The sequence below is a fragment of the Prinia subflava genome, chromosome 8 (assembly GCF_021018805.1).
Source record: "Prinia subflava isolate CZ2003 ecotype Zambia chromosome 8, Cam_Psub_1.2, whole genome shotgun sequence".
Taxonomy (NCBI): Eukaryota; Metazoa; Chordata; class Aves; order Passeriformes; family Cisticolidae; genus Prinia; species Prinia subflava.
The window spans coordinates 10471014-10498221 of NC_086254.1; the positions used below are offsets into that span (position 1 = coordinate 10471014).

Below are 27208 nucleotides of genomic sequence, written 5' to 3' on the forward strand. Positions count from 1 at the left end.
GGAAAAATATATTTATCTCTGGATTCTTAAGAATAATCAAACATCCACAGCCCAACTTCTTCAGAGGGTTCAGAGCTACTCCAGTTACTCCATCCTGCAGCACTCCAATGCTTGGGGGTGTTTCTTCCTCACTCTGAGAAGTACAGAGCATTTGCCTACAAAAATAGCTCTTTTCAAAAACATTCACATAATTGAGAATATTTTTTCTCACTTAAAGATTCTCTGAAGTTTGAGACTGGGCAATGCATTTGCCTAAACCACATCTCCAGGGTTCACGCAGCAGTCTGAATTCTAGTAGGAGGAACTAATTAAACGTAAATTCATCAGCAGCCTGCGAAAATGTAAGGTGTTTTTAAATACCTGTCCCTGTTGTGAGCTGTCATTAACTCAACTTTCCAAGGTGAACAACAGGCTACAGAAGAGCTGATAAATGCTCTAAGCACAGGTGTAGCCTGAAGGCTTTTGGGACACTTCTCTCCAGACCATCCGAGTGCAGGACAGCCCAGGGGACAGAACACAGAACACTCATCTGCACAAGAGATTTCTTCCCCACAGTTACCTCCTGTGGTTCTGAGAGCTAAGTTGGGCAAGTTGGTGTTTTTCCCCCAAGGTGTCATGTACAGCTGTTACCCAAAGGAAGTGTGTCATCGCTGCGGGTTTAGTTCCCCACTTGAGCCACATGTCACTGCAGTGACGGGTTTGCCTAAAAAACACCAGCACGGCCCCAATCTCCTGCTCTACACTGATGCTGGTTTGCATCCTAGGAGCACAACGAAATCTTTTTATCAAAGGACTAAATATCTGAAAGATCCATGTCCTGTTGACTACATCTTGGCAGGGTAAGTACACATTTTCCTTCTCCTATTTTATGTTGCACTTCAAAGTTGCTTACATTTTGTAGAAAATGATATGCAGAAGTATTTTTACAGAAGTTTGAGTAATTAAAAACCAGTAACAAACTGTAGAAATAATATCTCCAACTGAATCAGAGAAGCTGATAAACTGTACTTCTCATCATGTTAAAGGTTATTCACAGTCAGACTCCAAGGAATTAACAGTGACAGTCGCTACTTGGCTCTGTTGTCCCTGCACTGCAGATCTTGCTGGGCACTGAGACCCTGTCAATACCCAGACACAAAGGGTTGAACTAAAAAGAAAACCATCTCTTTCAAGATCAGTTCCTTTGCCCTCGTGGTTTCAAGAGCAGCCCTTCACCACGAGCCCACTAATTTTTAAGAAAAGCCCATCTGGTCTGGAAGCCCACAATGAACACTGGGCTCAGTGTGCGGGGCAGGGCTGGGAGCTGCACCCTGGGCAGGGACAGCAGCGCTGCAGTGTGGCTGTGCTGGCTCTGCCTGCTCTGCTCAAAGTAGCTGAAATGTTCAAAAACCCAAGCTTTGCTGGGTTTGCTTTTCTTTTCCTTTTCAAAGTATGCTACAAGGAATCACCCAGGTGACTTCTACCACATACAAACAAAAATTCTGCCTGAGCTGTAGTTTATGACTAAGCTATAGTTCAAACTGAACAAACAGGATTAAGCTCAAGATGGAGAATAATTTTATGTTATGGATGAAGTACAGAATTAAAGACACAGATCTTTTGTTCTTCCTTGCTGTGTAAGGAGAGGCCCCCTTACAGCAGGCAGGTGTATCCCTGCCTTCCCTTCACTGGTCACACACCAGGAACAACACTTCTCTCATTTTTCATGTTTACACTCAAACAAACACACGTTGCTACCTTTACAGGAACAAACACATTTGTCACAAACAAACAGAAAATGAACAATGCTACTTTTGGTCACTCTGTAGCCCATCAAGCAGGGCGTGCAACACTCAAAGGAACACTTTGATCAGTTAGAGATGGAAGAAACAAACCCGTGTTTCACAGCCCTGCCCTGGGAGGTGAGGAGCAGCCTGGCCAAGCAGCAGCACCGCCTGGGTCACTGCTTGGCTGATTTGTCACTGTTAATTTGAAGTTATTATCTTCATATCAGACCAACCCCATTCTCACATTCCTACCCTGCAGAAAAATTCAGTAGGTACAGATTTGAATGCCACACAAACGTGAAACAGAACATATGAATGGTTACTCTCATTTGCATAATTATCAGTGGTGTTTTAAAGAAAATGTCACAATCTGTAGAATGTTCGGGAGAAAAATACCAGAAGTATATTTGTGATAAAGAGCTTTTTGTACAAAAAAGCAGAAAAATAAGAGAACAAAGATTTCCCTGGGCATTCTAAAGTTCTCCAGACAGCTGTGCTAGGAACTACACACAATTCCCATGAAGTGATTGCTGTCACAGGAACGTTTTGGGTTCAGGTTTTTCCCTTGCCCATCTGTTCCCTGCAGGGTTCCCCCGCCCGCCCAGGGGAATTCAGGGAGGTGAGAAGCAGCCAGTGGTCTGTAACCTCCACAGGTCTCTGAGTAAAAGCAGAAGTGATCACTGGTGGGCAGCTTCAGAGAGAAGGAACTCCCAGAGTCTGCCCTGACATCACCAAGCCTGCAGTAGGAAACATTTTTCTTTTTCTCTTTGCTCCGCGTTCTTTTTTGATCTTTGTAAGTTTTCTATAAACCTCAAACTGTCAGAAGTTTGAGCCAATCTATTCTTTCACAATCTGGGCACTTCAACTCGTCCTCCTACATCCCCTCAAAATGAGGCCGTGTATTTTTCATCAAGAAGCCTGCTATTCCCTGAGAAGTCCAATCCAAACCTCTAAGAACCAGCATCTGCTAAACCAGCACCATACTTTATATTTTTGCAGGGGACTCAACAGGAAGATGAAGACAAAGAGATGCAGTACCCCACACCTGGCCTTCCCTGTCACGATCATCTTCTCCCTGTGGCTGCAAACGAGTGCAAACCACACAGGTTACCCTCACCACGGAGAAGAAATCTGGAGTCCCATCAGCCAAAACCTCAGTGAGAGCCAGAACATGACAGAAGCAAGCACAAATTCTCCTCTGAGCCTCAACTTCAGCAGCCAAACGACTGCTTTGGAAATACACAGTACCCTGCCATCCTTCTCCTCCACAATGGCCCAAAATTCGACTTCCCCTGCCCCAAGCCCAGTTTCCACCACGGGAGGTTTGGGGAAAAGCAGCAAACCCAAGAGCCCAGTGACCAAAGAAACCTGTGAAGACAATAAGTCTCTGGTACTGATTTGCTTCATTATAATTGCAGTTCTTGTGCTCATCTGCACCGCCCTGTTTCTGTCCACAGTCATTGTAGCCAACAAAATCTCCTATCTCAGAAGAGCCCAGCAGGGCAAACGCAGGCCCAGGAGCAATGGTGACCTCCTGGCCACCAACAGCTTCTGGCCCACGGCAGCAGGAGCGTGGCACAGGATGCCCAAGGAGACAGGCGGAACCGAGCTGGTAATGCAGGAGCTGGTATCAGGCAGGGATGCTGTGAACCGAAGGAAATCTGAAGATGAAACCACTGAGAACCTCACCAAAGCAGCAGATAATGAGCAAGCAAGCAAAGAACCATCCCAGTCACACAAACCCATTTTAACCAATATTGTAGTTGAGATTTAATTTACACTCAGGTAAAAACTCACCTTTTGCCTTTGTTACACCATTAATGTAAGGCAAAAACTTGGATGTCAAGTAACACCAAGAATTCCCTCCCATGAAAGTGAAATCCAGATTTTAGAGTTTTTCCATTTATGCCAGTGGGAATGCTGCAGCCACGTGTGGATCCAAAGGCAGTAAGGCTGTGTTAAGTAGCTTTCTGTAAGTAGTGTCAAGACTGGTTCTACTCCTTTGACCAGAAATCAGGGTGACAGGAGCTGAACTCGATAAACCAACAGGAGAAAATCTGCCCATGCTCAAAAAACCACAGAGGGGAACAAGGAACAGACTGTCAGTCTGATCAACACTCTGAACACTAAAGATGCTGCACAGGCATAACCAAATTGCTTTCTAAAGAAAACCATACATTAGTCACAACTCTGATTCAACCACTAATCCAGGATCTAGTCCCTCTCAAAATGCCCTTTTGGATTTTCCATCAAGAACTTCTTAAACCAGCTTAATTCACTTGTGAAGCAGACTGATTTGAACCATATTTATTGGTTCAAATGAACCAATAAATGAACCATAAAACCATGTTTTGACATTGTCTATGGATAAATGAAGTTTGTAGTATTTGCTAGAATATGAGCATTTGTTTTATCTTCAATAAACTTGCAGTATCACTTTTTAAATTACTTACATGACACTATTTCTCTAGGTTAAAATTCAGAAAAAACTATGACTAGGCATTTTGGAATGTTTTATTTCTGTAACATAGGCTGAACTCAGTAAAGGTCTCTGATGACTCGCTGTCATTTCCTGCATCATGGAAACACACTCCACTTTCTCCTGACACCAAACATGCCAGGAATTCCTTCAAACCACAACTTTTTGTTTCTTTATTCTCAGAGACCCGACCTTCCTGTAATTCCAGGGATGTGCCTGTGGCTGCTCTCCCTGCGGCAGAGCTTTGCTCTTTTAAGGAAACGTGAGAAGCTTTCCACAGGCTGCTCCCTGGGCTGAAGAGGCTCTGTTGCACTGCGGTTACAAGTGCTGAGCCTGCACAGAGCCAGAACTCCAAACATCCTGTGCAGCTGTAACCAACAGCTGTGACACACCAGAGAGGACCTGGGTGACTGAACCCCCACCCCAGTTAACTGGGCTGGCAGGGCAGACACAGCAGCAGAGCCAGGACCACAGCACTGTGGAGAGACACAGCTCAAAAAATGCAACTGCCAGGCTCAAAGGTGGGTTCTGTGGTGAGGAAAATAAAGTTGGAAGGAGTTTGCATGCTTAGTCTAGAACTGGGAATCAGTTACGGGGGTTGAAGAGAATGGGGAGGAGACAAAGAATCAGACAAGAAACACGAGTTAGTGTGAGTCTGGGATCAGGATGTGTGTTTGCTGCAGGGGCAGGCAGTGTCAGAGCAGCGCAGAGAGGCACAACAGGAAGGGCTGCAGAGGGATCTGTCAGGAGATACTGGCAGAACACAATTGCAAAATGCCATGAGGACATACTTGGTGTGGGTTTCTTTCCGCCAGGCAGCCTGTCCAGGCAAAAATGCTCACAGAGCCCAAAGAGAGCAGCTTGAGTTACAGCCCACAGCACGGGCAGGGACAGGCAGGGACAGGCAGCTGCTCAGAGCACAGCCCTCACCAGTGCTGTCCTCATGGAAGAACAACCACGCGAGCAGGGACAGGCTGAGGGTGAAATCAGATTTTGCCCTCTGCCTCCGGATGCAGCCACACAACAGAGGATGTGTGAGCAGCCAGCATCCCATGATCACAGCTTTCCATGACTCACCAAGGAACCCAGGGGTGGTTTCCCACTAATAATCCTGAGAGCACAGCAAACCCACCACGGAATTACATCAGCAACTCAAATCCAACCCAAACTTGCAGTTTTTGATTCACACGGAAGAAACCAGCACTACTTTCTATAAAGAGAGGCAAACAGGTATTTGAGAATTTCCACACAACCACACAGAGGTGCTTGATGTGGCAAGAGCCACAAACACATTTTGCCGGGAGCCCAGCAGAGCAGCAGCTGCCCCCAGATCTCTGAGATAAGAGCCCTGAAGTGCTGGCGCGGGCGCTTCCTGCCGGGGCTGGCAACTTCCTCCCTCTGCACAAAGTTCTGCATGAGAAGAGCCATTTTACCCTGTCTGACTCAGGCACACACAGCCCAACCGAGCCCTCAAACAACAAAGGCAGACGGTGCTGGCTTCTGAGAGGATAAATGTACAGGTAAGGATCAACTTCGAGTATCGAGGCTATTTTGAAAAGAGGGGAGCAGGATAAAAACTGAATTGAATCATTTTAACCCATTACAAACCTGACAGAGTTTAGATCACCATGTTCTCCAGTCATTAACTTACTGCTCGTGTGTGTTTACACTGCTGCATTTAAAATATAATTTTGTGTATCTGTAAACGCATAAAGACTCATGCATATTAATTTCCCAAAAGTAGCTTCACAGGACTAGCATGACAGCAACTAATGAATTAGCTCAAACTGCACAAAAGTGACTTCAGAATGAAAAGAGCTGGGTAGGGGAAGAATTTTGTATCATTTATTTCATATGGAGACATTTAGAGAGCTGAACTCCAATCAGGACAGGAAAAAAAGTCTGTTTCATGCCAACAACTCAACATTTGTACAATCTGCATGCAGGAATTTATTTATGAAACACTTTACCATTAGAATGCTGTGTCACTATAGCATCAGTACTTGGAAAACTTTTAACTACTTTGCTATGCTGAACAAGTATGGGAACAGGAAATAAAAGTTTAAGAGAATTGTAAAGAGCCTTTTACTTCTGTCTCAGCTTATAGCACAACAAGCCATTCCTTCACTTCTGACAACCATGTCTGCCAGTGCTGCAGAGTTTGTTCCAGGTCCATAACCAGTTACACGATTGATAAATGCTGTTTTGAAACCCTGTGAGGACTGCTCTGCCAATGCTTTTTTCTGATAAGGTGAAAAAATATGATAATAAGCTATTACCTTCAAACAAGCCACTTTATTAATATGATCGATAATGTTGAAAATCTGCTGTTATTTGTAAAATCAGTACCACACCTGCTGATCATGCAGATGGGAACAGGCTTGAAATGTGAAATACTGAGGAGACTGTTATTTTCACTATGATGGCATTAACACAGAGCTGCCTGATGGCAGCAAAGTGCAGAAATACCACTGTAAGTTACCATGTTCTGCTTCTTCCCTGCAGCAGGAGAGGGCCCTTGTGAAGAGGCTGGAGGGAATGGGCAGCAAGCAGGTGATGCTGGTTCTCTTCTGTGGGGAAATGTGGAGCTCCCTGTCTGCAGCAGCGCCTCACCCCCCTGCCACGACTGAAAGCCACACGTGCACCACTGCCACGAGTCCAGGAGCAGACAAACCCCCTCTCCACCAACTGCAAACAACTGGGCCCAGTTTATACCAGCCTGACAGATCCCTGGCTGTCACAGAACCCCAGGCCTTCCCAGGGGAGGAGGAAGCTGGGGACGGCAGCTGGGTAGCAGCGCTGTTAATTGGCATCATTTTGATGGGGATGGTGCTGGCAATCATCGTCATTCTGCTGTGGAAGTGCTGCATGAGGCCTGTGCTGGCCGAGTCCCACTGGGCAGGCCGGTCCCCCTTCGCGGATGGGGACACCCCAGATCTCTTCATGGACTCTGACCAGGGCACCAAGCGCTCCTCAGTCCTATTTATGCTGCCTTGGAGAACGAAACAAGGCCCAAACATGCAGGAGGACCCACCCCAGCACACCACCAGCACTGAGGGCGGGCAGGCGCCTCCGCCGCCCGGGGGCTGCCCCCCAGCAGGCACAGCCCCAGCTCCTGCCCCGGAGCCAGCCAGCCCTGCAGCCGCCTCCTGCCCTCCCCCAGACCCTGCACCCGAGGCCTCTGAGCTGCCACCACCCCCGGAGTGGCTCAGGGAACCCAGCTCGGAGCCCAGCTCGGAGCCCAGCACGCACTCGGCACTTTGCTTGGAAGCAGAGGAACCACCGCCCTCAGCACCCGAGCTCCCGACCCAGGGGATCCATGAGACACTGCTCCAGCCAGAAAACCCTTTCTAGACTGCCAAACTAATTTCCAGAATACTCCACATTTTTCTTATATTACTTAAAAAGTAATTTTCAAAAAAGTGAAAAAAGGAGAAGTTAATGCCAGCAAGAACAGCGGGGCGCCAGCATTGCCTTGACATTTCCCTGGTGTTTCCCAACTTCAGCTTTCACAAGAGAGAGCAACCTGCTTCTGCCTGAAGCAGATTTCTGACCACAACACAAACTGTGCCCAGTGATCACCTGCAACTAAAGCCTGCAGAAGGCCTGGTACAGAGTGTGTGTGCCACACACAGGTACCACACACGAGGAGATGCCAGAGAAGCCCAGCCTCGGAGGGACTCGGCTTTGCACCAGGGTTTGCTCCACCGGGCTGGGCAAGTGAATGCAATCCATTCCAGGACATCTTAATAAAGCTTTCTAAGTCAAAGATGGTTCTGGTCACTTAAAGCCCACCTGAATATTTGCTTGGATACAGAATGCACTCAGTTACTAATACAAACTCATTTAATGGTTCATGGACTCTAGATTCCTCTGAGCTCCCAGTGCCCGAGTGCTTTATGTGCTCCTCTCTGGGCCTGAGGACCAGCACAGCTCATCTTCCCCACACCAGCCTTGGCTGGGCAGCAGCAGGCTGCTATCAGAAGTAAATTCACTCATTTTTTTTTACTAGTATTGAATATTTATAGAAAGAAGCTGCTGGATGCTGAAGCTAGCTTTCCATGAGTGCTCTGCAAAACAGCAGAGTTTGCAGTTCGCTTCTGGAGGCAATAGATTCGTGGATGGAGCACAGAACAAAGATTTGCACACAAACCTCAGAACTTTCTATCACTAATAAAGCAGTACATGTTATCCAAATGCAATTCCAGGCTGCTGTGCATACAGTGGCCATAGGACAATATTTTCTTTACTGTTTACATGAGCTGTATGATTGGGTGTGCCTAAAGAATAGCATTACAATTACACAAAGATTTTAGTAAGACTTGTTCGCATGACTCCCTGTTAAAATTAACAGCTCTATAAACACTTTCACTCTCATATTGCTTTGAGAAAATCAGATTGAGATTTCCTGTAGAAATCTGTAAAATCCTACAAGCAAAGCTATATTATACCTGACAACACAGTGACAGCCTGATCCCAGGAACAGAAAACAGCATATTTTAAAATTATGAAAATATATTCTGGCAATGTAGCTTAAAAGACCTTAAGCTAGAAAGCCTAAATTCACATTAACCTCTGTTACAGGAGGAGAGGTGAACAGAAGGCAGAAAGAACTCAAGCTACCCTGACTTTTCAAATAGAAACATGAAGGGGAGTCAAAGCCCGAGCTGCCAGAGCTGCGGGGGAGCCCTGTGTGTGCAGGGAGCCCTGTGTGTGTGTGCAGGGAGCCGTGTGTGTGTGTGTGTGCAGGGAGCCCTGTGTGTGTGCAGGGAGCCCTGTGTGTGTGTGTGCAGGGAGCCCTGTGTGTGTGTGTGCAGGGAGCCCTGTGTGTGTGTGTGCAGGGAGCCCTGTGTGTGCGTGTGTGCAGGGAGCCCTGTGTGTGTGTGTGCAGGGAGCCCTGTGTGTGTGTGTGCAGGGAGCCCTGTGTGTGTGCAGGGAGCCCTGTGTGTGTGTGTGCAGGGAGCCCTGTGTGTGTCTGTGCAGGGAGCCCTGTGTGTGTGCAGGGAGCCCTGTGTGTGCGTGTGTGCAGGGAGCCCTGTGTGTGTGTGTGCAGGGAGCCCTGTGTGTGTGTGTGCAGGGAGCCCTGTGTGTGTGCAGGGAGCCCTGTGTGTGTGTGTGCAGGGAGCCCTGTGTGTGTCTGTGCAGGGAGCCCTGTGTGTGTGCAGGGAGCCCTGTGTGTGCGTGTGTGCAGGGAGCCCTGTGTGTGTGTGTGCAGGGAGCCCTGTGTGTGTGTGTGCAGGGAGCCCTGTGTGTGTGCAGGGAGCCCTGTGTGTGTGTGTGCAGGGAGCCCTGTGTGTGTCTGTGCAGGGAGCCCTGTGTGTGTGCAGGGAGCCGTGCTCAGGAGGGAGCAGGTCCTGGCAGGGCTGCGGAGCAGGGGCACTGCCTGCCCCAGCCCAGCCCAGCCCCGGCAGGTCCTGGCAGGGCTGCGGAGCAGGGGCACTGCCTGCCCCAGCCCAGCCCAGCCCCGGCAGGTCCTGGCAGGGCTCGAGGCCGGCTCTGCAGTGCCCAGAGGATCAGGTGGTTGCGGAGCCGGGCGCAGCCGTACGATGCAGCTGAGACAAGCACAGCCCCCGGCAGCCTCTGGAGCTGCTCTCCAGAACAAGGCGACCTCTAAGCTCCAATCCATCACAGAAACGATGTGCTGATACTGCAGGACACCACGGTAAGTTTGTGCTTTTTGATTTTACTGACAAAATCCTACTACCAAACCAGAGATGGAAACGGGAAGGGAATTAGGAGCTGATGACAGATGCTTGCACCAGAAATTTGCTGCAGTGTCAGAGATTTCTTACAAACGGTAACTCGGGTTCTAAACGTGTTTCCAGCTTTGAGATTGTAATTAACACTGTAAGGAGAGAGAAACGCTACAGTGCATGCTAGCATGAACACTGGAATTTGGGTTTCAAGCTCAATTCCTACAATGTATTTTAACCAATTTACTTAAGCAAACAGCATGACTGGATGGGGGGGACTGCTACATTACTGCAGAGATTTGTGAAGATCCAGTTGACAGCCATTTTTTCATCCTCTATAAATGAACACATTATTCCAAACATAATATAGGCTTGAAAACACTAAAAACAAGAAGCAGACATTGTATAACGTTTGGAAGAGACTTGCGTTTTCGGAAGAAAGCCCTCATTTGAGCTGGAGGGGGAAAGGGAGATGAAAAAAACAAGTCTCATTCTGCCAGACAACATGACAGGCTGAAGGGATGCTTTGTGAAGTCTCTCTTGAACAATTCTAAAAAGGACCGTGCCACAAAGGGGGTTATTGATATTTTTACTTAATTTCTCCTGCAAGTGGCCACTGCCAAGACAACCCTTATACGGAGATAAAATGTATTACATGGATTTAAAGGGTGTCATTTTGGTATATTTATTTCCAGGCAACAATGGAATACCAGATATTGAATACATCTACCTGTCTGCTGGTCCTTCTGGTTTTCATACCCACTGGTTTGGGTATCTGTCCTTCTAGCTGTAAGTGCTCAGGAAACGACAGGAACGTGGACTGTTCAGGCAGAAACTTAACTGTACTGCCCCAGGGACTTCAAGACAACCTTACATATTTAAATCTGTCCTTTAACCAGTTTGTAGATCTCGATCATCAGCTAACGAGGTTCACCAATCTGAGGACCCTTGATATTTCAAATAATTGGCTCAAGAATGTTCCTGCTCACCTGCCCAAGTCCTTATGGGAATTATATGCCACAAACAACAACATTAAAGTTCTTCAGAAACTTGACACAGCTTACCAGTGGAATCTTAGAGTGCTCGATGTTTCCAGGAATATGGTAGAGAGAGCTGTCCTGATCAACAACACACTGAGCAGTCTCAAGTTTCTCAACCTCAGCAGCAACAAACTTTGGACAGTTCCAACCAATATGCCCTACAACATAGAGACAGTGGATCTATCCAGTAACTTCTTGTCCCAGATACTCCCAGGAACACTGGTGAGACTGCAGCACCTCACAAGCCTCTACCTGCACAACAACAAGTTCTCATACATTCCTGACAAAGCCTTCGACCAGCTGTCCCAGCTGCAGGTTATAACTCTGTACAACAACCCCTGGTCCTGCGGCGATCACCAAAACATCCCCTACGTGCTGCAGTGGGTGCAGGGCACAGCTGCCCGTGTGCTGGGGGCCCCCTGTGCTGAGCAGCCCTGGCCCAGCACCGTGCCAGCCCCCGCCTGGCCCACGGCCCTGGACTCCAGCCCCATGCTCAGAGGCACCAAGGCAGCGGACAGGGAGGCGTCTGCGCCCACCAAAGCCACCAAAACGCACAAACAATTTAAAGCCAAGGAAACCCCTGCCCTGGGGACCCAAAGGCCAGAGCGGCCCCTGCCGCGCTCCCCCGCCGGGCCCCAGGAGGCCGCGGCCACGCGCACAGTCCTGGTCCAGGGCTCCACCGAGGGCAACGCCAGCCTGGGCCCTGCCACCGCCTCCTCCACCACTCCCATGACTTTAAGCATCACCAGTGGAATGCCAACAAACTACTCCAAGATGCCTCAAAGCACAACCGCTACCTTCAGGCGGGAGGAGGCCACGCCGAGCGCCCCGGACGCGCGCGCGCCCTCCCGCGCCGGCCGCTGGCACGCGGGGCTGCTCTGGCTGGCGCTGCTGCACGCCGTGGCCCTGGCCATGGACTGAGGCCTGGCACCCCACGGAAATCACTGAGGTTATTCCTGTGATAACAGCTGGACATAACACGTCCAGCTGAAATAATGAATGAAAGAAATTCAAAGTCCTGACTCTGATCTAAAGAAAGTAACAGTTCTTAAAGACGCGCACACTAATGTCTTGATACTAAGCTGCTACTTATTTTCATATGTCTTAATTGAGTACAACAACTAATCTATTATTTTGTTTTTAAAAATGTGCTTATTTTGTATTTAAATTTTTCATTTTACTTGCACAGAATAAACATATCAGAATTTTAAGTACTGGTTTTATGTATGATTTTGTCATTGAACAACTGGAAAAAACAGAAGGCCTGTATCATATCTGCATTGTCTTGCTTGACCTGCCAGTGAGCAATTCCTGTAATATAGCAGCACAGATTCTTTGTAAGTTATGATGACATGCAAAAGAAAGGGGAAAAATAAAGGAACTAAACTGAACTGTTTCACTAATTAGAAGTTATTCCTAAGCAAAATCGCTAGCATGTATATCTATGTTTGCTTCATATGTATTAGAGTATTTTAAATATGAAGAACAACAGTTTTGAAATTTAGGAATTAAATATGACAATGCCATGATGTCTGCTAAGAGGGTGTAAACTGAGATAGCAACATGGTCCAGCTTCAGCATGGGACAGTGGTAGGGGCCAGTATCCTTCTGCTCTGGCTTGACTTAGAGACTGCAGGCAAGCTATTGCTCTCTCCATATTAAAAAGAAAGAAAAAAAAGAAAAAAAAAAGAGATAAAAGTAGAGAAAAATGCCAGATGTTCAATGCCATGACACTGTCAAACACCAAGGAGTTATCTGCCCAAATTAATGACCTGGAACTCCTTGACTTTATGTCAAGTGACATCCTGAAATGTTAATAAGTTCTGCTTAAAGAATACCACAAATCAGCCAGAACGTAGCAAACTCCTATCAGTAAAATGAAATAACTGATTTCTGACACAAATCATGTAACAAATCAATTAAGGAGTTAGCTGGTGAGCTGTCATCAGAACAATCCTGACTCTTGTGACTTCCAAGAGGACGAATGCAGTGCATGGCACTGAACATGCCCAGTCCCTGCCCTCCAAGGGCCAGCATGGATGCTCTTCTCCTTGACATCTGCACCAACAGCCAGTAGAAATAGCTGCACGCATGGTTCTGTCCACTCTAGGAAAACTACTTAAATTATGGCAAAGGTACTTGATATACTACAGATGAAGTTTTGCAAACAGCATGAAATGAAAACTGAAGAACAAGTTAATTGAAAAAGTATTATCCACTTAATATTACGGATCTTATACGATGTTTTCCATTCATTCCAGGCCATTTAATTTCCAGTTATTGTAGCATGAAGGTGCTGCAAAACCCAGAAAACCTCACAGCTGAGACTGGAGTCCTCTACCTGTTTCTCCTAAGGTGTCAATGGGGGCTGTAGATCATTTACAACCACTGGTATCAGAGAAATGACAACTTTCCAATTGTGAACAGTATTTCTATAACCGGAAACGTGTTTTAATTTCTAACAGTAAATGTTACACAATGGATTTGTACAGTTATTTCATTGGCATTTAAGTAAAAATAAAGTTATGTTTGTATTGAACTGAACTAGTGACTGTGATTCTTTTCTAATAAGCAGAGTAACACAAATAAATAGACAGCATTGTATTGTACAAACCTGTTTAAAGCAGATATTTGGCTCCATTGTCATGTCTTATGGGGGGAAATTATGGTTATATTAAATTGCATTATTTAGATACCGATGCATCTCTAATATTGTTTAGCAAGAATGAGATGAGATGATCACAACATTGGGACTATCCTTCCCCTTCTTACCCTTCAGAACTCAGAATTGCTTCTGCTGCTGCTCTCTTTGGACAGTCCCTGTGTTTGCTAAGTGCTGACTGTAGCACAGCACCAACCATTTCCCATGCTCAGAACTCAGCAATTCCCAGAGCTGCCTCCCTCCTGTGACCTCATCCCACACACTGGGACCAGCTGGGCTTGCAAGGCAGGACTCATCACAAAACGAGGTGCTGTGGCTAAGCTGCTTGATTTGAGGAAATTACAGGAAATACTGCATGTGTCTTTGCTGCAGAATCAGTACAGGAGGCCAAATGCTCTTGCATCAAAAAAACCTACATGGAATCAACTTTAAAGGCTCTGAGAATGTTTCAGCCAGAATGAGACAATCTGGTGACCAGCAACAGGAAAACACTGCTTTCCAGAGGCTGTGTGGGGCACACTGCAAGCCCCCAGCCTAAAGGACCTGCTCCCCAGCCTGCACACTCCTCAGCACGCTGATAAAAGCCTGCCAGTGGAAATGGGGCCCGGGGGTTTCCCAAAAGCAGGGCTGGGTCTGAGGTGAGCCGGGCTCCAGGGCTCTGCTCCCTCCCAAACCCTGCCCGAGCTGCTGCAGCACCAGGGCTGCTCGCTCAGACTGCTTTCAGTAAAGCAGAGTGGAATTTAGGCTTCCTGGTATTTTTCTGGAATACGAATGAGTCGATAAGGCAGCAGGGAGGAGGCAGCAGTGTGGGAGTCCAGCACTTGTTGCTGAGCAACTGCACAGCCACTCTGAGCTGAGCCCAGCGCCCGGGTTTGTAAACACACTGCGCACTTAGACCTCCAGAAATACAAAATAACCCATTCTCGGTGAAACTGGTATCCAAAACAAATATTTAGCATTTCAGGGCAATATTCAAAATACCCAGAAAAGCTCTGGCACACCTCTAATAGCTGTGTGCTCGCTCTGGAAAGGGTAAAATTGCCATGAGGATTGCTGCGGTCTGCAGCAATAACTCAGAGGTTTCATGCCTATTAATTAGTTTGGGATCAGCTTTAAAACCTAATGGCAGTAGCTCAGGATCAATATTTATTGATTTATGGATCATTTTTGTAACTGGGCAGGGATTAAAAACAGAAGAGCACTGGCTCTAGAAGCTGGGTTGTTGCCCAGGAAACAAAATGTGAAGATAGATGACAGAGGGAATTAAATTTCACAGCACCAGAAGGACATAAACTGATCCAGATATATCAGTAAAATGACTCAACAATGCCTTAGCAACAAGATCTTCAAGTTAAAAAAAAAAAAAACACAAAAGGAAAAAAAGGGAAAAAACCCAAACCCCAAAAATCCCCAGCCTGCTACAAGCCCTGTAACAGCCTGGCAGCTCCAATCTAAACAATTTTTCCACATTTCACACCTTGAAAGCACAACATCTGGCTCAGAACCAGAAGACAAACACCCAAATAAGCTCCACTTAGCCACATCCCTATGAGAAGAGCAAAGCCCTTCCTGCTGGTTTGGAAACCAGCCCTGCCAGGATTACTGAATTGTGCAGCTGCTGAAGACAAAGCTAATAACTCACCTAGCAGCAAGGCTCATGTTGAAGTACAAGAATATTTTCATTAATATCTCACACCTGGATATAACAGTCAGAAATCTGCTCCTTCCCACCCTCTCTGAAGGCAGGAACGCTTGGCTGACTGGACCACGACAGTTTTGCCCAGTGAGGCATCTTTGGATAAACTAATTTTTCTGCTTTTAAAGAAAAGGGAGGTGAATTAGGCCTAACAAACATGTAGTGCAAATTTTTGTCTTGATTTATTTCCAGAAATTCTTTCTCTGCAGATGAAATAACCATTTCTTGCTCTGCAAACAAGGAAACACTGCATGTCAGGTCTGCACAGAATACATAAGGATGCCTCGGATCACTGCCAGGCACAGTCACTTTTTAAGATGGGTTATCACTACTGTCTGTATTTGTATGCCTAATTTCTTGTCTGAACAAGGCAGGATAACAACACAGGCATTTTGTTTGACTTGACATGAAATAAGACTGTGTCTAATGGAACAAAATGGAGAAGAAAAATGTGGCAAGCAGAGTTTTTAAAAGAGAATTCAATGGGTTTTCAATGCCTTTGTGTCTAATCTGTGCATGTAAGGGGATTAAACATTAGGGATCTTCCTAAAAAAAATTAAAGGGGAAAAAGCATCCAGGCTATCCTTGAGCCAGCCCCTTCTGTCAGCACACCTGCAGTTTCATGGGCTGTTGTGTGGCTTTTAAAGACAAAATCAGGACACAAGAGAAGTGGTGCTGCTCATCTTGTGTCCTTTCACTCCCCTGATGACATCCTCTCATGACAACACTGACAGTGCCTCCCCCACTGCCAGCAGGGAGCACAAACACAGAGCAGCCCCAGCACCCAGGCAGGGCTCTCCTCCCCTCCAGGGGCACAAAATGCACCAGCAAAGACCAGATCATCAACACCCAGGGGCTGTGGCAGCACCCCAAAGTGGCACCAGGACTGGAGAACCCCAGCCCTGCACCACTCCCACAGCCCCCAAGCCAAACCAGCCTCCCCAGTGCTGCCAGCACAGCCCCACCAGCAACACCTCGGCACAGAGAGCAGCTTCAGCAGCTCATCCCATCCTCAGAGCTGCCTCTCACCACACCTGGGCGTGAGCACAGGCATCTCCCTCTCCTCAACACCTCCAGGAATGACTCCTGTCACGAGTGTAATTACCATGAAATGACAGTTTTGGTTTAGGAAACAACTCAAAAATACTGTCAGTAGGTTTTAACAAATAAGCTCTTCTCAGACCCTTGTTTGTTTGTTACCAAGCTGGTGTCTCTTACATACACAATACCTTTGACAGTTCATTTCAGACTGGGAAGGTGAAAGTTTCTTACCGCCGAGCGATGTAGTAGAAAACAGGATTGCCAACTTTGGATGTCCCAGCTTGGTAGAAAATATTTAATGTTTTCAGTGCTTTGAACTCCTCTTTTTCATGTACCTGATGCCTGAAAAGCAATACATTGACATCAACTTTCACAACTGCCTTTCAAACAAATTTAAAAAATCCCAAACCCTCTTTACTTCCATCTCTGAACTAAAGTATTACGTTCACACAATCTTGAGCCTTTCTTAAATCACATTACCACCATTTCTGGTTCTCAGTTTAGATTTTTTTTTTATAAACCTATTCAGAAACCTAAAAGAAGTTTATGTAGACCCAGCTTTTGAAACTCCCCTTTAAAACAGAGAGAGTCTTGATACCTGAGAGTCTTAAGAACTACTGACACCTCCTCTCATGATAAAGTCTGGAAACCCACATTGTGTGTCCCCATCACAATAATCTCATTACCTTGTCATAAACTCTTCAAACTTGGAACTAGTGAGATTTAAGCTGGACCAGTGTGTGTCTGCCACAGGTTTGTGCTCAGGAGGCCCCAGGTAGGCAAGAAGGGTTGCCATCTTGTCAAAAGGTCGTCGTCCAACAGCCTTGTGGTCCCTACAAACAACATGTTCTTTGTCAGGAAAGTCCCCTCTTTACTCAGCAATTCCCACTACCCTTCCTCAACTCGGGCAAGCTGGATTTTCTTTGTTGAAGTAAGTATGAGAAATCTTCAATGATGACTGATATTCATCTCAGTAATAACAGAAGCAACAGAAGAGAGTATTTCCAAATATTAACAGCTTTTAGCTGAGGGAAGGGGTATTTAGATTGGATATTAGGAAGAAATCCTTCCCTGTGCGGTGGGCAGGCCCTGGCACAGGTGCCCAGAGCAGCTGTGGCTGCCCCTGGATCCCTGGCAGTGCCCAAGGCCAGCCTGGGACAGCGGGAGATGCACATGGCCGGGAGAGGGATGGGATGGGCATTGAGGTTCCCTCCAAGCCAAGCCATCCCAGGACTCTGGCAGCCTTTCCCTCAGCACAGCCCCACCTGTTGCTGGACAGGTACTGGCCGATCTTCTCCTGGTTGTTCCAGAGCAGGCGGTGCAGCGCCAGCACGTTGCCGTCGCTGATGAAGGACAGGCTGTGGTTGACGGTGTCGCTGGCCGGGCAGTCGGACGCGATGTCCAGGAAGAACCTGCAGAGCAGAGCAGGAACAGCCCTCAGCGTGGGCAGCAGGGGCTGAGGGGCCCTCGGGGCTCTCCTGCACACACCACACCCCAGGGCCATCCCCGGCCGTACCTTCGCGCTGCGTCAAAATTGCTCTTGACAAAGTCATTGAAAGGCCGCATGTGCTCCTCTTTAGTAAACAGCACGTGGTTGGCAATACTCTGAAGGATCTAAAGGAAAGAAACATGGCAGAGACACACAAAGGTTTAATGTCTTAACTGTTACAGTAACTGATACAAATATTTCAGTGCAGCTGAACTGGCAGAAACAGTTTACTTGCACTTGTTGTCTTGAGATTTCACAACAAAAGGCCAGTAAGTGAAATAATTTGAAATACATTCACTTTAAAGTCTTCTGTTTCTCATACTTTTAAATACTAAAAACCAGTTCAGTTGTTTGTTTCCAAACAAGAAGTGAAGGGCTTGAATTCCACTCTTATCCATCATTTTGGCAAAGTGTTTGTCCCCATCCTTGCATTGCTGAGAGCTTGAACGATGCCACGCACACACAAACAGCACACACACTGCACTTTCAATAAACGCAATGGCTGCTGCAAGAAACTCCGTGTCTCCCCCCATGTTCTCACACCGGTCAAAGAGCAGTACTGAACAGGCAGAACAGAAAATACAGGCACACACAAACGCTGCTGGCCTCACCTTTGACATGAGCTTGAGGCCGCGCTCGATGCGGGGCGGGGGTTTCTTGTCCAGGATGCCCGCCTCGTACGGGGACACGATGGCGGGGTTGATGAAGCGCAGGAACATGGCGCTGCCCACGGCGCCGATGCTGTTCTGGGGGAAGCGCTGGCTCACCACCTGTGCACGGACAATTACACACAACAGTCCTGCTTAAGCACAGGGCAAGGCCTGACAAAAGCCTTGCAGGGCAAGCCAAGCCTACGCCTTCCTTCCACACCGGTCATGCTCAGCGCATGGGAGTGGGACCTCTTGCATCCCAGGGAACCAGCACAGGAGGGAAAGGAGCGGGGCTCTCAGACAGCAGCTGCTCTCCTGCAGCTGCTGCACGGCTCCCTTGGCAGGGACACGGCTCCCTTGGCAGGGACACGGCTCCCAGAGCTCCTGGCCACGTCTCAGAGCTGACCCTGGCAGGGCCCTGCCCCTGGAGAGACCTCGCAGCCCAGACCCAGGGGTGCCCCGCCCTCCCCGGCACTGGCTCCTTGATCTGTGTGTTTGTAACTGCCCCATGAGCCTCCAGCCTCTCCAGCAGTAACAACTGTGCTGTACAGCTTCACCAGTGATTTTCAATCTCTGAGCAGGAGCTATTTGCAGAAATACCCTTCAGAACCATCATCTGTCCACAGCAGGGCAGAAGGAGCCAGAGCTGCGTGGCCAGTGCACTCCTCTGTCTACACACACAGTGTGAAACCACTGAGCAGATTTAAAATACTGTCCTTTGCCATCCAGGAAAAAATAATTCTGCAGATGTTGTAAGAAAAAAGCAATCTCTTCTTTTAGGAAATCAACTCTGTGCTACTAAGAGGAGAGTTGTTCTTTGGGTATTTTTCATTTAACTTTGAAAAGTTAAAGACAAAGGTTCCTGCCAAAAATGTTCTTAGATAAGCAACATGTGGTTCTATAAAACATCAATATCTGTATGTATATATCGTAATGAGCAACAATGGTTCATCAAAATGAGTAAGATTCTTCCTTTCACAGAATAAAATTAGCAAACTTGATATTACCCTGTATAGTTTAAAAGAAAAATCCTCCAAGCAAATCCCAGTTTAGTAAAATACTTCATAACTAATGCAATCTCAAATCACGCTGCTTAAACCAGACAAAGCCATCAGTACAAAATACACCAAGAATCACTTTGTTTCAGTAGCAACTCCAGTCAGGTACCTTGTGATGCAATTACTGATATTTTCTTATAAAATACTGGTTTGCCCACAGCTTTTGCATTTTAAACATTATTACTATTCTGCTCAGTTACAGCAAAAATAAGAGAGTATTTAGTAAAAGTCTAAATTTCCATCCTGGTTGACTCCTACTTCATATTTTGAGGTCACTGCCAAAGAAAAGAGTAAGTCTGAACTTTTAAAGACAATGCTCTAAAGCAACCCATGGATCTAAACCCTAACACATCAGGTTACTTAAAACGGAAAATCTGCTTTTCTCAGGAAATAACAGAAGTGCTAAAGTTGGGGTTTTCTTACTTAATAACCAAGCAAACAAAAGAATATGTGTCAGCAGTAAGTCCCATGAGGCACCTTCCAGTACCCCACAAACATTAATTGTTCTTTGCCCAGGATGCAAGCTCAGGTTATCTGCCAGAGTGTTAAAGCAGCTCCATAGACCCAGTTTTTTCTCAAAACCAAAGAAAACATCTTTCTTCCACAATTTTTTAATTTGAAGATGGTGGCAAGGCTAGAAGAGTCAGAATATTAAATACTAAGCAGTAATGTTAAAAATGTCTCATTTAATCAAATAGGCACACAGAGAATATTTTAAATCTATCTTAATTCCAGTGTTAATTGAAATGAAAGCTATTTTGTGCCAGAATTAGTAGAATGATTTTACAGTGAGGTCAAATAGACTGAAGTGAAGATATTTTGAACAAACAGCAAAAGATTTCCGTTGTGCTTTGAAAGAAATGGCTAATAAAAAGGTCTCCAAACTTACTGATTTTTTGTTTTCCTTTTTTTCTTTTACGGTAGCTTTATTCAGTAGAGAGTGGCAAGTTGCCTACAGAACAGAGATGAGCACAAACAAGTCACAGCACCAACTACATACAGCAACAAAAAACCAATGTTGACTTGTACATAAATTACACAGTAAAATGTAACAAACATAACCAACAGAAAATGAAATATATAAACTAAAGACTGATGATGGAGTTTTTATTCCACAGTTTTATTACATCTTATTTACAAAGCACTAAATACAAAACAAACAAATGTTGAATTTCAATCATTTCTACTATTTCTGGCTAGATTAGAAATCAAACCACATCCATGTGCTCATGATACACAATCTTGGGCCTTAAATGGTGTATTCAGCTTTCAGATGTATTTTACCATCCCCAAATAATTTTAACAGTACAATAGTAGTGTTATCCCTTTGAAATACATTTTTTTAAAATTAAATTTAGAGTTTTAAATCTTCCCAATGTTTCTCTGTGTGTCCTTCAATTTGGTTAGACCTGTGAACCATCAGGGTTATTACCACTGTGAGAGGTAACTCTGCCATAAAACACTCTCTGGACAAAGGAAGAAAAAGCCACAGTCTATGTTAATTTATCAGAGATTTCCAAATCGAGAGATTTGATTGTGCTTATTTCTGCATTTCCCTGAGATGCAAAGGGACCCAGCAGGAAGAGTCCAATTCTGTCCTGCTTCCAGCAGGTCTGAGCAAAGCCCCAACCCCCCGTGCCAGGCAGAGGTGCCTCAGCACGGCAGGGGCTGGCAGGGGCTGGGCACCCCTGGGCACCCCCAGCAGCACCCGGGGCTCCGCAGCACTTGCAGCACCTGCAACACCTGCAGCACCTGCAGCACCCAGCCACCCCCAGAGGGTCACACTGGCACTGGCAGAGAGCCTCCACACGGTCAGGGTGGAACAGAACAAAAAGCAACTCCCCACCCAAACCCACCAGTAAAATTCTCTGCTGAGCAAGCTGAACCAAACCTGTGCAGGACCTGTTCATACTGAACCAGTGGCACCTCTGCCAAATTTCCTGTGTAATTTCCACGAGTGGCTTCTGGAGCAGCTGTACACACACTCTACTCACTGGGACACTGCTGCTACAGGAAAACTTCCCCCCTGCTTTCACGAGAAAACCATGTGTGTTTGTGGGGATTTGATGGCAGAGCCAGCACAGAGAGCCTCTGCAGGAGTTACTGTGAGCACGCCTGCTCTCACACCACACTCCTGAACACACATTACCTGTAAGGAGCCAGGTGAACCTGTCCCAGTACCAGCTATTGATATTTCCAAAGCAAAACACTCACTGGGCTCTGTGCCCAAACCAGAAACACCAGCCAGCAAAGACACCAATATCCAACTAAAGACACTGTTGCTGTGAGGTTGCTACAGTGATTAAAATTAGCTACTAATTATTTACAGAACACACCTGGGGAGCATCCTTTGCACACAGTTACTTCAGAACTCTAAGTGTGAAAAAAACACCACAAAATTCAGTATCATTTACTCTCACACTAGTGCGTGCTCACACGTTCACCTTTTTAAAAGGGAAGTTATCTCATAAAAACCACCTATTTGGTTCTTATGATAAAAATGGATTAATGCCTCCTAATTAGATCTTGGTTGTACTTTCTTTCAGGTAAAGGCCAGACTCTTCAAAACTCTCTGGAATTTTAAGTACAGAATGACTAATATTTGAGATGAACAAACACTTGTACAGAAATCGAGTTGTTCTAGAAACAGTTAAAGTAGTAAATATTGAAGCTAAGTATCAGTTAATACCATTTGTATATCTGCCAGTAAATCATCTCTTTTGGGAACAAATTACCCTTACCACACACAGTAAAGGCAAGAATGAAGCCAAGAGACTTGGAAAGACTTCCACAGAAGAATCTCTGGGAAAGCCTGCTGGTGAGCACATTTTAGAAATTCTATTTCAAGTAGGAATAACCAACGGTTTGCATAGAAATAATTGCTACCAATTTTCCTACCAATAATTGCTAGCAACGTACCACTGAAATGGCAATAACCTGACACAGCCTGGGAACAGCACATAAACCCAGTTCTGGAATGAGGTGTGGGAGAACATAGCATCCACTGACAGAAGGAACAGCCAAGGCTGTGTGTGGTATTTTCAGTAACACCCAAATATTCTTCTAATTTATGTCTGTGACACTGTGGCCATGAGGGAGACCAATCTGCCCACCTCATTTCCTCATTACAAAACCCCAACACATCAAAAACCCCAAAGCCACTCTGCCACCAGCCCAAACACAGCCACTGTCAGAAGAGAAAGCAATTCCTTCTGAGGCCTTTCACAGAGCTGCTAGGCAGGAACAAGGCTCAGCATCTGCACACCTGGTTCAGTGCAAGGGCTCACAGAACAGCCCCACACCACAACAGTCCCGATCACTCCTGTGCAAATGGGACTGGACAGGATTTTTGCTACTCATCATTAGCTCCCACAGGTCAGAAACCCCATTTGCTTGGCTTTGCTTTAGACCTGGATAACAGACTGTGGCTGAAGGGGCAGGAGTAGCTCTTCCAGAGCACCTCTCTGAGACCACTGCTCCAAACTCCACCAGGCACAGCATTTCTGTGGCAGTCCTCCAATGGGACTGGAACCTGTACTCCCAGTGAGCCCCAGGGAACTCCTACTCGGATTTTTAGCAGCAGCTGAATCCATCAGAAACACACAAGGGGATCCAGCAGGGCACTGGGCTGAGCAGCCACGGGACAGAGCAGAGGAGCTGGGATGGAGGTCAGGGAACCTGGGTACCTCAGGCATTTCTGATTGCCAGCACAAGTCTTCAAACACCTCTTAGCCCCGACATTCAGACTGCTGTTATTTAACAAACGTGTGAGCAGAGTCTTTAGAGATGCCCCCTGTGTCTAGCACCAAGCTCCAAACTGCTGGAATCTCACCAGCCAACCCCAAGGCTTGGGGGCAGGCACCCACTGCAGGCATACCTGGTACAAACAATGGCACACGCTGCGCAGCTGGGGCGGGAACTCCGAGGAGGAATTAATGATTGCCTGAAAAAACTTGTCTGTCATTTGCAAGAGACTCCGCTGGTTCTCCTCAAGGCTTTCTGTGGGCTCCAGCCTGAAACAGACCCACACACGTATGACCAGCAATCAAACAGGACACAAGCTGCACCTACATCCTTGGTAAGAACCTCATTTCCTCCTTTTCTTATGGAAATACTTGTGATCATTCACACAAAAGTTTCCATCTCTATTTTAAACCACATAAGGTACAAATAAAAGGTCATGTAAAACTCAGTAATGAACAGACAGCTGTAGGTGGGATTCTCTCAGACCTTTTTATACAAACACATGCATACACAATTCCAACTGATAATTGCATTATCAGTTCATTATGGTCTCTCTGAAAGGAATTTTTGAGGTAGACACATAGTTCATGGTTAAAGTATTAATTACAAGGTCTATCTTTGGGTAAGCTACTTAAGAGATGAATACTTACAATTTTTCTAAGAGTTAGAAATAATTTAAAGTAACAGAGCAAGAGGGCTGCAGAGACAATTAATGTGTCTGGAAAAGTGAGAGGTACAACAGTATGAAAGCATGAGAAAAATATGTGCAACAAGGAAAAAGGAATCCTGTCACACACAATGAGTGGGATCACGTTTACAGACAAATACACTTGCTGCTCGCCCTGCATCTCAAACCTTGTTGGATCCACCTCAAAGCTGACGTGCTGCCACTCAGGAGATGTGATCACAGTGCGCAGCAAAGGCTCCAGCAGCTTCTGCAGGTACGTAGCACCATAGACCTGTGTGCAGGGGAAACAAGGACAGAGGCCACACTGACACAGGAGGGCTGCAAAGCTCTGCAAGCTTTCAACAGCCTGAAAACTCTTCATCTGTTTTGGCATAGGCCAAATTCCTGTAAAACTACGATTTGCATATCTCACCTCTGGAACACAACCAACATCAATTTCTACAGGTATTTTAATTAATTTCCAATTAGAGAACAGTAACAACCCTGCTAACCAGCGGACATTCCTTCTAAGAGCACTGACTCCACACTTCACCTCTGTCTGTACACAACTTTTTAAACTGAAATGGGAGCACAACCAAGACCTCAGAATTTACCAGGAACAGTCTTTCAGCCAGCACCGGCCCAGAATCACTCATAGAATTGAACTAGTCAGAAAGGCAAAAGTTTAGTGCCAGGGGATACCTACTTTTTAAGGGCCTGAGCATAAGTTTTCTACAAGATTCAATTCATGAAATGTTAAAACATAAAAAGAAAACTCCCTAAAATTAACAGATATGACAGCTGAGACTAACTCAAACTGAGACCCAAAGGCAACTCTGTATGGATTTTATCTGATCCCATTACTCAAGTGCTTAGCCCCACAGACTGGCGGTTTTGTATTTTCATATTACTAAACTTTTCCTGCTATTGAAGAGATCTGTAGCAGAGAAAAAAAGAGAGATAATGTACCTTAAAACAGAAAGTCATTATTTTACTGGCTAAGCTGTTTCCTCGAAAGAGTGTCTGCATGGAGTCTGCCAACTCGACCTCCTTTGAGAACATATTCCAGAGGAGCTGGTAGAGCAGGTGCCGGGAATCAAAGAGCGTGACCAGGACACGGGCCAGCTCGTCCTTCAGGGGAGGAGGAAGGGTTAATCTGACTTACAGGAGCCAAGGCAAGTACAAATCCCCGGTATTATGACAAAACCACCAAGCACTTTACAATAAAGCTTTATGTCTGCCATGGGCTCTGGCAGGTAAATACCAAATTACACAAACACAATCTCTCTGCAAACGTTTCCTATGCCACTGCTTGTCTAAAAATCTGCCTCAGGATATCCAGTCTTACAAATTCATAATGGTTATCCAGACAGACAAGCAGTCACTCTGCTGTATAACAAAGTCCAACTCATCTTGTTAAAATCTAGAATAACAAAGACAATTCTGTGCCTGCATCACAGCACATACCACCTGTAATAAATAACTAGCCCAGATGCATTTATTATAATAGCTATACATAAAATCATTTCTAGACATTAACTAACATACAGTTTATCATTGAGATCTGCACTTAGATTCAGAACATGTTCTAAGAACGTGCTAAGAAAGGCTACCTATTGCCAGTGGTAGCTCTATTCTCTCTGTATCAGACTGTTGTTGCACTTTTTATTTCAATATTACTTTCAGTATTCAATTATTATTTTAATAATTCAATATTATTTTAATAAACTGCAGGAAATAAAAGGCATTAAATCAACTTACCCACTGAGAACAAGGCACCACGTTGGCTAAAGCCATAGCAATAGGAAGCTCCCCCTGGTCACCCATCATGGTGACCAACTCCACCAGTCTCTCAAAGCGATCTGCCAGCACCGTCTCTGCCAAGGTATCAAACTCGGTGCCCTGCTGCAGGATTTTGGTGAGCACCTCCATGAAGGTGGCTCTGGTCTGGAGGTCCTTGTGGTAGCCCAGGCCTGGGGGAGAGAAGGCGGCACTCACTCAGAGCGTGCCGGGGCGCGGGGCGGCGCGGGCGGCGCGGGCGTTACCTATGGAGTGCATGAGGCCGCTGTCCACGTTGGCGTTGAGCAGGTTGGACATGGCCAGCACGGTGCAGTGGCGCAGCGACGCCAGGCGCCGTGACATGCCGCGCTTGCGCCCGCCCGCCGCCGCGCCGTCCTCCTCCGCCTCGCTGCAGTCGTTCAGCAGGTTCATGAACAGCGTGAAGTACCTGCGGACAGCCCGCACCGTCACTGCCACGGCAGCCAACGTGCAACAGAGCCCCCCAGAGCTCACCCATGGGGACTAATGGACAACAGAGCCCCCCAAAACCTCACCCATGGGGCTAATGGGCAACAGAGCCCCCAGAGCTCACCCGTGGGGCTAATGGGCAACAGAGCCCCCAGAGCTCACCCGTGGGGCTAATGGACAACAGAGCCCCCCAAAACCTCACCCGGGGGGCTAATGGGCAACAGAGCCCCCCAAAACCTCACCCGTGGGGGCTAATGGGCAACAGAGCCCCCCAAAACCTCACCCATGGGAGCCAACGCACAACAAACCCGTCCAAACCTCACCCGTGGCATCAATCACACAACAACGCCGCCCCAAACCCCACCAATGGGAGCTAAAACACAACAACCCCCCCCAAAAGCTCACCCCCAAACCAAGGAGACTCCTTGCAGCACAGCCCAAACCTTAACTGTGCCCCAAGAACCTCCCTCAGTCCCAAACCTGGTGTGCTCCTGCTCCCCAACACTGGTGTCCCTCTAGCAACAGATGTCTTCAAAGAGAGTTTAAGTTTTGTGGATAAAAATAAATAAAATACTGTATCAAATCGAGCTAATCCTTGCCATGACTGAAACACACATCTGCATTAAGCAGCAACAAAGCCAAATTTTCAAATTATTTTCTAAATGAAAATGTTTCCATAAACCTACATGGAAGAGATTTTAAAATGGGCCATTGAAGAGGTAATTCCTGTTGGGTTAATAAAATTATTTCTGCTGGAAGAAAAGCATGGTCTGTAATAAGGGTCATACAGGGCTTCTCTTTAGAGCGATTGTATAGAGAAATAGTTAAAAGTCACTATTTACTTGAGAAATAATTGAGATTTTGCTTCCATCAACTCAACACCATCTCCTTCTTCAGGCTGGAGTGGAAGCCCAGCAAGAAGAGAGACCACTGCTTCCATACTCGCCTGGTCCAAATCTCTGAAAAATAAAATTTA

At 46.3% G+C, this 27208-nt stretch overlaps 4 protein-coding genes across 10 annotated transcripts in view; 3 read left to right on the forward strand and 1 right to left on the reverse strand.

The window, feature by feature from the left end:
- The window catches only part of NF1 (neurofibromin 1), a 74286-nt gene that overhangs the window by 21800 nt on the left and 25278 nt on the right, over positions 1-27208 (reverse strand). For 2 of the 3 annotated variants that reach the window (XM_063402926.1, XM_063402923.1), the window contains 12 exons: positions 27075-27191; positions 26031-26212; positions 25747-25958; positions 24955-25116; positions 24174-24277; positions 23452-23587; positions 20464-20526; positions 18478-18636; positions 17894-17991; positions 17643-17789; positions 17064-17210; positions 16609-16719 (listed from right to left, as the gene is read on the reverse strand). In XM_063402926.1, coding sequence (XP_063258996.1) covers positions 16609-16719; positions 17064-17210; positions 17643-17789; positions 17894-17991; positions 18478-18636; positions 20464-20526; positions 23452-23587; positions 24174-24277; positions 24955-25116; positions 25747-25958; positions 26031-26212; positions 27075-27191 — 1638 coding nt within the window. The remainder of the gene's footprint in view (positions 1-16608; positions 16720-17063; positions 17211-17642; positions 17790-17893; positions 17992-18477; positions 18637-20463; positions 20527-23451; positions 23588-24173; positions 24278-24954; positions 25117-25746; positions 25959-26030; positions 26213-27074; positions 27192-27208) is intronic. The other variant, XM_063402924.1, reaches the window with a different exon arrangement.
- Positions 562-4204, forward strand: EVI2A (ecotropic viral integration site 2A). The gene is made up of 2 exons (XM_063404948.1): positions 562-839; positions 2766-4204. Exons 1-2 carry the CDS (start codon positions 616-618, stop codon positions 3538-3540), a joined length of 999 nt encoding a protein of 332 aa, XP_063261018.1. The 5' UTR covers positions 562-615; the 3' UTR covers positions 3541-4204.
- On the forward strand, positions 4554-8451 carry EVI2B (ecotropic viral integration site 2B). Of its 4 annotated transcripts, none has more exons than XM_063402919.1 (2): positions 4554-4766; positions 6751-8451. In XM_063402919.1, exons 1-2 carry the CDS (start codon positions 4746-4748, stop codon positions 7597-7599), a joined length of 870 nt encoding a protein of 289 aa, XP_063258989.1. In that variant the 5' UTR covers positions 4554-4745; the 3' UTR covers positions 7600-8451. The 4 variants fall into 4 exon arrangements, with proteins under 4 accessions (XP_063258989.1, XP_063258990.1, XP_063258992.1 ...); XM_063402920.1 differs by having other exon boundaries at positions 6754-8451; XM_063402922.1 differs by lacking the exon at positions 4554-4766 and adding an exon at positions 4838-5765 and having other exon boundaries at positions 6754-8450.
- OMG (oligodendrocyte myelin glycoprotein) lies at positions 9603-12369 on the forward strand. Of its 2 annotated transcripts, none has more exons than XM_063402927.1 (2): positions 9603-9907; positions 10634-12369. In XM_063402927.1, exon 2 carries the CDS (start codon positions 10640-10642, stop codon positions 11897-11899), a length of 1260 nt encoding a protein of 419 aa, XP_063258997.1. In that variant the 5' UTR covers positions 9603-9907; positions 10634-10639; the 3' UTR covers positions 11900-12369. The 2 variants fall into 2 exon arrangements, with proteins under 2 accessions (XP_063258997.1, XP_063258998.1); XM_063402928.1 differs by having other exon boundaries at positions 9606-9907; positions 10838-12369.

Excerpts from the sequence above, each read along its gene's own strand:
- EVI2A (XM_063404948.1), top strand. The coding sequence starts at position 616 with ATGTACAGCTGTTACCCAAAGGAAGTGTGTCATCGCTGCGGGTTTAGT. Across the intron at positions 840-2,765 it reads GTTGACTACATCTTGGCAGG|GGGACTCAACAGGAAGATGA; the intron begins GTAAGTACACAT and ends ATATTTTTGCAG.
- EVI2B (XM_063402919.1), top strand. The coding sequence starts at position 4,746 with ATGCAACTGCCAGGCTCAAAG. Across the intron at positions 4,767-6,750 it reads TGCAACTGCCAGGCTCAAAG|CAGGAGAGGGCCCTTGTGAA; the intron begins GTGGGTTCTGTG and ends TCTTCCCTGCAG.
- OMG (XM_063402927.1), top strand. The coding sequence starts at position 10,640 with ATGGAATACCAGATATTGAATACATCTACCTGTCTGCTGGTCCTTCTG.